This window comes from Pseudopipra pipra, chromosome 1 (assembly GCF_036250125.1).
Source record: "Pseudopipra pipra isolate bDixPip1 chromosome 1, bDixPip1.hap1, whole genome shotgun sequence".
NCBI lineage: Eukaryota > Metazoa > Chordata > Aves > Passeriformes > Pipridae > Pseudopipra > Pseudopipra pipra.
In genome coordinates, this window is record NC_087549.1 from 87,667,270 (window position 1) to 87,676,408 (window position 9,139).

The 9,139-nt window shown below is 43.7% G+C and overlaps 1 protein-coding gene across 6 annotated transcripts in view; it reads left to right on the forward strand.

The window, feature by feature from the left end:
• RREB1 (ras responsive element binding protein 1) overlaps positions 1-9,139 on the forward strand; it is a 124,345-nt gene that overhangs the window by 111,440 nt on the left and 3,766 nt on the right. For 5 of the 6 annotated variants that reach the window (XM_064663843.1, XM_064663848.1, XM_064663852.1 and 2 more), the window contains one exon: positions 5,375-6,121. In XM_064663843.1, coding sequence (XP_064519913.1) covers positions 5,375-6,121 — 747 coding nt within the window. The remainder of the gene's footprint in view (positions 1-5,374; positions 6,122-9,139) is intronic. The other variant, XM_064663864.1, reaches the window with a different exon arrangement.

Here is a 9,139-nt window from a genome sequence, read left to right on the forward strand (position 1 = left end):
ATATATTCAGTTCCATTTACTGTAAATAGTCTTTTTCTGTCTTGAATGTTTTCATGTCAAAAGGCATGCAGGTACGACCGAAGTTCTCTCAGCTGTGGACTGATTAAATATTTAACTTGCGTGTGTGCGTGTGATGTAATGAAGGTGGCTAAATTTTAGTGTTTAGAGTGTTTACAATAAAAATGGACAGAGATAACGCCCAAAAATTTGCAAGTTGACTCTGCAGGTCAAAAAGATGTTTTCCAGTTCGTGGGTGGAAGTAGAAGCAGCATTATGTGAGTGGTTCCAGAAAATGCCAAATTTGCTAGAACTGCTACCACCTAGTGGTGGCTGCCTCCATTGTAAAATATAAGACTAGCTGGAGTTATTTCAGTTAATGTAGGGAAAATATTATATCATCAGCTCATCTGACTGATAATGCCAACTGTTTGTACAATATCCATTTCCAGTGCTCTGTCTGCTCCAGTTTTGAGGATTATTTATGTGATGTGTTTCCTAACACTTCTCTTGGGATGTCAGGAATGTTTGTCAATAAACACTTGCTTTAGCCACAAAATAGTTTTCATTACACCCTGTTTAATCTAATAACTCCTTAGCGTCTCAGGCTCTACTGCCTATTCCAGTGTATTTCCACGAAAACAGAAAACCAAGGGAAAAAGTCAAACCAGCAATCTCCCCACCTTGATCTGTATCTGCCCTTTAGCTGAAATTTTCCACATTTGGCATCTCTCTTCGTCATTTGGTTTGTGTATGCAGGAAAGCAGTTTCCTCCTCTTTCTTTTTCTTACCACCTATAAAAGATTAAGCAGATTCTTCTGACTGGGCTGACCAAAGACTGCAACTTGAATTGTAAATACACTTTAGCAAAACAGTCTTTTCTTTCCACAGTTTGAAGGAAAAAATATTTTGGCTACAACTATATAGTGGTTTCTTTCATGCAAGCAGAAAAGTTTTTGGATTCTCAGATTGAGTCCTTGAGGTTTTGCTTATGAATACATCTCATGAGAAGTTCTTTTTTTCCCAGGAGCTGATGAGGCAGCAGCTGAGTTACCAGTGGTTGTTTTGTGTTGCCTTCTTCCGTACATGCTTACCTCCTAGCTCTTCTCCTCTCTCTTCCTTACCTTGTGCATCTTTTTTGACTCTGCTGTCAGAATTGACATCATCAAATAGTGTCACCTTATTGTCATTTTGAAGGAGTGACACAAACTGGTTGTCCATGACAAGGTAATGTATTCTGCTCCCACAGTTGCTGAAGAAGTGGTGGTAGGTGGGAGCCTTGGCAAGTGGACTTCTCCACTCTTGTCCTCTGGATTCACCGAGTGTAAATATGTGTGGGTAACAAATGGACCAGAAAGCATTTTACAGCCTTAGTAAGTGAAAGATGTGAAAGGGCCGAAAGAAACGGCAGGCCTTTCGCCTGCATCCTGTTTCTTTCACTGGCTGGAATCAAGTGACTGCTCTGCAACATAAATCAGCAAAATTCTGGATATGATATTCCATCTGAGAGGAGCTTGGCCTCGTTGGGGGGATGTTTGCCCAGATATGAAGGCTCAGTCAAAATCCTCCTCCTTGTGTAAGATACAAGCCCGTTGGAGTTCTATGACCAGTAGAGTTTCTGTTGCTGCAGATAGACATGTAAGTGGGAAAAAAACTTAGTGTAGGCCAAGCCTAACCTCTGCTGGAGGGGACGAAGCAGCTGCCAGTGCAGGACTACCCTTGCAGCTATCCTTTGCACTGCAGGAGAAATCCCACACCAGACCTGACACAATTGTCTTTCACGACTGTTTACCACACACCTTCACAGCTCCCCTGCTGCTATTCCAGTCCATCGGAAGCAGAGCTGAGCTGATTCTCACCCATCCCCAGACAACCAAGATTTGTGCAGAGCAGCTCACTTTTTCACCAGCTGCAAAACTAACTGCATGGGTTGGGGATAACTACAGAGCAGCTCAGCTAGTGAGGAACTACCACTTTACATGAAGTACATGCATGAAGTTTCGTAAGGGGCCTGTGACACTCCTTCTTGACAAAGCAGACAGCACATCTGCTTTGTGCAGGTAAGAAGGAAGAGTGCTTCCCCCAAGCACGAACGCATGTCAACATGTTCCTGGCTACATTGCTACCTGAGTTTTGAATGTCTTCCTTCAGGGGCGCTGGGCCAGCTTCTGAAGAGAAAACCTGTGTACATCTGTTTTCCCAGGATCTGCAGTGGTCTGTGCCCTTTGTGAAGGCACATTGTTTAAACAAGAGTTTGTTTTTCTTGATGTCAACTTCATCTGTTTGCCTGTGCTAGTAAGGCAACATCACTTACCTGTGGACCACCTATCCCTTGAAGCGTTATCTCTTGTGCAGGAAAATGCAATTGCGGGCCAGCCATGGGAAGGGGCCCAGGGCACAGAGAAGAGGCAAGGAGGAGACAGAGTTTGAGTACAGTTCACTGAAGAATGAGTATACTATAAGAAAAATAATATATTTTTGGAAATACTGGAAGCAGAAGAAGAAAAAGGGAAAAATTGGAAAATCATACATAATATATGACATGTTGAATGTAAAAGTTGGGACTTTTGTATCGAGAGTTTTAAGACATACTGGTTTTGGCTTGCTCTTACTTGAGTGATTCCAGTGGATATTTCACTCACTTTGCTCATGATATTTCCTTTTGAAAAACCAGGAAAAAACTTACTCTTCATCCATTGTCTTCTGTTTGGTCAGTAAAGAGTTACAGAATATCTCTCTGGGTACAATAAAAGAGGAGCTTTCTCTCATCTCAGTTTCCTTGTGCTCTTCACTCATGTCCATCCTAACAGCTCACATGGTTTCCTGCCCCATTCCCTAATGAACCTTTCTTTGACTTAACACACATCCCATCAGGGGAGCATTTCCTGACCTTGAGGGGATGAGACAGGGCAGCCCATATCTGCCAGGAGGTGCTCCTCACTTTGCTGAGGGGGAGCAGTGATGGCAAGGGTATAGCACCTGGTTTAGGTGCTGTCTGTTGATGTCACTTCAAGGTCTTCATGCCTCAGATCCACTTTGCTGTCCTATTTTTGTCTCTGTCAACCAAAGGCAGCTGTGTTGTTTCCCTTCCCTCCTGCCCCTAACCTGAAGAGAGCATGATTACAGGATCATTTTAGTGCAACATAAACCTGTGCTCTGGTGAAAAAGACCCTGTATGAACATTAGGGTCATGCAAGGGCTGGGGTGGGAATGGGTAGCCAAGGAAAGACGAAGACCCTTCCCGCAGCAGCAGGGAGTCACATCTTTTGCCTTTAATCCTTCCTTTCATCCCTGCTCATGGGCCAAAGTGAGACACTGCTGGGAGAGCCAGATGTGCTTGTGGAAGAAGACAGCAGGCAGGAACCCATGGCCATGCTTCCTTTTTAAACATCTTCCCTGTGTTGATATGGCCTGGGTTTGGCTTCTGGGCTCACTCCCTTGCCTGTACTGACAGCTGTGAGACCTGGCTACCTACATGTAACCAGGAGCACCACGCATGGGCCTGGCTTCTCAGTCATGCCTGGCTCCCATTTCTCTGGGTCGTGGAGCAGTGTTTCCCCTTAATTATTGTGCATTGGCATTTCAGCTTGATTTTTAGAAGTGACCTCTTTTTTTTTTTTTTTTTAATAATAGGTATTTTTTTTCTTTTTTTGCTTTAATATAGCCAAGAGATAATCAGCAAGTCAAAACACAGAATTCAAATGGAGATTCATAGGACACTTGTAGGTGACCTCTGTTTTCAGATGCCCCCATCCTCAAATTCTCTAGCGTTATACACAGATTATGGCTTGCTTGCGTGCTTTAATGGGCAGATAATTAGATGAGCAATGAACTTTGTGGAAGGCTTTTGTGTAATCCACTGTCTGTGTAAACAGATCTGTTTTGATTAAAAGGTGAGATTATTTTTTTTGACAGGTCACTTCTCCCCCTTCCACCCCCCCAAGAAAAAGCATATCAACGATTATGCACTATTAAGTGATTGTTCACTATCACTGGAAACACTGCTGCACTTTGACATTTGTTTAATGGCCATTTATTTTCTCTAGTGTGAGGAGATGGGGTCAGTGCAAGTCACGTTGCAAGATTAGGTTCATACTAATAAGTGCCTGAGAACTATCTTCTTATCTTCTGTCATTACTCTTTTCTTATGAAAAAACCCCTGTGATAGGAAATCTAGGCAATTTGGAGACAAGCGCATGTTGTACTTTTTCAAACAAAGAACTTAAACTGCTCTTCTAAAGTTTCTAAATCCCTGTAGTTACTCAGCAGCTCTCAGGCTTGCAGATGAATGTTGAAATGTCTGTAAGGTTGTGGGCTTCCTTGGCTGCATGCTGTCAACAAGAAGGAGGTGGGGTGGAGGAGTTAAAGCAAAGGGAAGTTTCAGCTTTCAGAAAGCACAGCTTGCAAAGTTCGTGTCCTGGAACAGTTGCTGGAAAGTGGCACTGGGGATGCGGTTACTTGCCATGCATCATCGTCAGCTTTGGCCTCCAGAGCCAATCAGTTTATTTCCTATTTACAAGTACACTATTTGTGTAGAGCTTGGAGGGGGTACAGCTCCAGCCCTCTGTCCTCCTTAAGCACCTTATCTGTTTTAATTTTTTGGACATTTGTTATGTCTTCAGCAACGTTAATGCTACAGACCAGTAAGGAAGCAGAGGACATCATTAAGGATCACCTCTTAAGTGATTTTTGCCTTCTTGTTGGGGTAATTGTGAAACAGCAAAGAGTGCTGCCCGTTACTGCCCCTTGGCTTTGTGTTTTAGTTCCAAGTGGCATATCAGAGACCCAGGTGTGGATGAACTTCTGCATCTTTCACTTTTATGGTGTATACCAAATTTTTAAACAACTTCTGTGTTACTGCCTGCACTAACCTCTAGCATTTAATTGTACCAGTTGGTTCCTATGAAAAGCATTTCCTGCTACACATAAATTAGTTTGATTAATATGTGGGTGTATATTACTTTGATCTGTGTCCATATTTTTCATACACAAGTTTATTAATAATATATCCATGTGTCTCGGGAACAGTATTTGTGATAGTAGTGACCTCAGCTCTTCTTTGGTGTCTCAGTATTTTGTGTTCTCTGGTAAAAGTGATTATATTTTAAAATGATTTCAAGAAACTGCCAAGATTGTGGGTGTATTTTGGAAAAGAAAGCATTTTGTTACAGATTTTGTATCATTGTGTTAATTGGGTTCTGTGATGTTTTGATCTCTTTTCAGCTTTAAGTTACTGGCCTCGGTCACAGATAAGAGAAACATACATTTGGATGCTTGATCAGAAGCAATGCTTGTGGGTTCATGTGAGGCCTTTCCTCTGGTAGTTGGGAATTATCAGAGAGCATCCCGCTGAAAGTTTCTCTCTGTTTCCTTGCAGACAGCCAGGCTGATGCAGAGACGCTAGCTACAGGAAACAAAGTCTTGAACCTGACCTACTGCGAGAAGGAGCAGTCAGAGGAAATGACAGAGCTACCAGAGAGTGAGTGCGGCCCTAAGGAGGAGCAAAAGGCTGACTCCCTTCTGGCAGAAGAGGATGCTGAAGAAAAAGTGGATGGATATGAAGAGGGCCCTGAGGAAGATTCTGTAAGTAACAAAAGTCTTGACCTCAATTTTGCCAGCAAATTAATGGACTTCAAGCTGGCAGAGAGTGACCAGGGCGCAGGCAGCAGTTCTCAGACTGAAAGGAAACATGCCTGTGACATTTGTGGCAAAACCTTCAAGTTTGCTGGCACTCTTAGCCGTCACAAAAAGGCCCACATTCGTGAGGACAGAAAGGATGAAAGGAGCAGTGAGGATGAAAGCAAAAGCATTCAGGATGATGCAGGAGCTCCCTCGATGCAGGACTCTGGTCTTGAGCAGGAAGAGTCTCCGTTGGACTTGAAGGTAGTGGAGTCTCCTGTGGACTGTGAGGCAACAGGAAAGGAGAATGAAGAGAGCGAAAGCGTCTCTGAGGGGGAAGGCACAGAGAGAAAGTCCACTGAGAAGAGCAGTGATGACAAAAAACCAAAGACTGATGGGGCTAAGAGTACTGCAAAAGCAGACAAAAGAAAGAAAGTCTGTACTGTGTGCAACAAGCGTTTCTGGTCTCTGCAAGATCTGACGCGACATATGCGGTCTCATACAGGTAAGAGGAGGCTTGAGAGCAGAGCAGAACGTGAGCAAGTCTGCCACCAGACTGAGGCATCTGCTCTGTAGGTGCACAGTGGCTGCTAGCACTTGAGGTTGGAGACACTGCTTTTAGTCCTGTAGGTATCTCCAAGGTGTCTTCTGTGCCCCAATCTCCTATGCTGCATACAAAGCCTATGGAGAGAGCAGGTATTGCCACCACCGTCTTGTCTTCAATTCCCAAACTTTTTCCCCATGCTTGCTTGCAGAGTTTAGAGGTGAGGGCAAGTATGGAGATCCCTGGAAAGTTGTTCTGTCCAGCTTCTGACTCCCTTCTTACCATGCCATGTGTATGTGGCTTTACCTCTTCCCAATATTTTGACAAGCAGTAGAGAAACGTGTGAGTATGTGATAAGACTTGATCTCAAGAGTGGAAGTTTAGAGAGAGAGAGATAGCCTGGTTTTGTCTGATTATCTGAGCCTAATATGGGTAACGTGCTGGTGATCTGTGTGACCTGCTGCTTGGGTGAAAGGCAAAGCTACAGTGGGCACTTGGGCAGGAAAGGTGGAACACAGGTAGTAAAACGTTTGTCTGATGACTTGACAGGGCAGTGGGATTGCTTTTTGTGATACACAGATTGCAGCAGTGCCTTGCAAATGAGGTGAAGCTATGAGCCAGCTCAAAGGTGAATTAATCATTCATCCTTATTAATGCATCCTTATTAGTTATGTATTTTTCCTGCTGGCAAGCTGCTCTGATGTGGGAAAACTAATGTAGTTTGACATTTTGTATCTTTTGAAGGTGCTCTCTGCTGAAGACAAGATCTTCGAGATTAACAAAATATTTGTTCTGTAATTGATAGGAATTTTTAGTAAACAGCACCAAAGAGTAGAGCCTGAACTAGACTGCAACCCTTCTAAATCATAAATATTGACCAATTGAGTGCAAAATTGATCTGTTTTCTTCTGGCATTGAGCCACAAGTAAAACAGGGGACAGGTCCTATTCTTGTGCTTATTTTCATACTAGTGCAGAAGCTTTGGGAAATGTTAATATCTAAACTACTGAGCTTTATCCCCAGATGATGTGTGCTCGTGGAGATTCCCATACTCTCTGTTTTAATTGTTTTCATTGCATGCTGAGTTATGTGGGCCTTGTCAGGATGTTTCTTTCCAAATTTTTTCTCTTTCTTATTTGACGCTGAAGGATGTTTTAGCATAGAATAGATGTGGAATAGGAACCTGAGACAGTGCTTTCTTCAAATTTAATAAATGTAAATACCACCGACCCCCACTGTCAGATCAACGTATTTTCAGACAAGGATTTTGCACCAATATTGTGGGTTGACTCTCCTCCTTCTCTCCTTCCCCCTTGTTCAGGTTGCACATTACTTATACTTTAGTTTAAGTGTATGGGTTTTTTAAAGATAACTGTGAGGTTTTGGAGTTTGCTTATTCAGAGGAGGAATGTTTGGGACATGCTGAAGTGTACAAGAAACCTCTGCCTTCCTACCGCACGCCAGTTGAGCTGGAAATTTTTTTCCATTCTCTCAGAGCAGGCTGCTTCCCAGCAAGTAGCTGTGAGATGCTCTGGTGCTGCTGGCCCAAGCGCAGGGTGAGCCACAGTGCTGCATCAGCCACACTCAAGTGCCAGATGGGCAAAGGCTTTTGGCTGAAAATGCTCTGGGAGAGCTCTACCCTCCCTTGATAGCAGGTGCCTGAGCAGAGCACTGGAGAGAAGCATTTCTAAGGAGCATCAGGCTTCCCAGGGACAACACAACGTACTTGCACATTTAAGCCAGTCCCCTGAAGTTTGTACTGGGTTTTCTTTTAGTGATCCCAAGCATTATTACAAGTGAGTAATGAGCCATAGGTGCCTTGTTCTAATCGTCATTGGCCCAAGATGGTGTCTTGAGGGAATTGCAGCACTGAAAACTCTTTAAGAGGTGTAGTTGGAAAGAGCGGATGGGTTGGGGAGTTGGAGTTGGAAAGGAAAGGATGGGACCTTCAGTCAGGGCCGGCAGCAGTCTGAGGCACTATGTTTGGTTGGGACTTGAGGCAAATTTTGTCTGTGGGGCTGTGGCCGCTTTGTTTTCCAATGAGTTCATGCTTAGGAAAGTATTCAAGCATCTGAGGTGCAAAAAGCAGCTCTGAGATCGCAGCCATCTACCTGATTATGGCAGAGAATACCTGCAGATGCTCTGCAGCTTAAGATTGCAAAATAAGAGGAAGAATTTTGTCCTGCAAGTAGCATTTCTGGAATGTCTGAGAAGAGGTTTTTTTAGGGGTTTCACATGTCACAGCTGTCCTAAAGCACTAGTGGGCTGAGGAACACCAGCAGCTCTGTAAATAACATCCCAAGGCAGGCATTTTTCACTTGGTCAGTAAATTTTGACCACCTCTACCAGGCACATCCCATGTCTCACAAATGCCTGGCTAGTCTAGGTCCTTTAGCTGTTCTGTGTCCATTTTGGAACGTGGTGATACTGTCTTCTGCTTCACAGAAGGAGGAGGGGCTGTTGTGGCAAGGGTAATTCCTGACAGCCTGTCTTCAACGTCGGTGATTAACTTGCACATTTCATCTTCACCCATCTGTCAGCATCTAAGAGAGAGGGAGATGATTTCTCATGTGCTGTTGACCGCAGTTACCTGAGCTGTATCCTCATCCTTCCATCCAGAGGTTGACTGAAAACTTCTTCCAGAAAAATTGCACACTAAATTCAACAGGATGCTAATGAGCACCTGGTGCTTATAGTCTTCCTCCCTCCTTAGTTCAGGGCCTTGCCAAGCTTGTAGCTGTCTCAAGACACGTAGTTTTGATTTTTCTTTTGTGCCATAGGCAATGTATCTGTGTTCCTGCGTGCACTCCATCAGCTAGCTTGCTAGAACAGAAGCAAAATATCAGCATAAATGTGACATCCATGTTTGACATGGGTACTGAATTTACAAAGGGCAGAGCGTTTTACACTGCTTGAAAGAAGAGTTTCAAGGCACATTTGTGACCTTACAGCTGATTTTGTCTTTTAATTCTCTTCTAG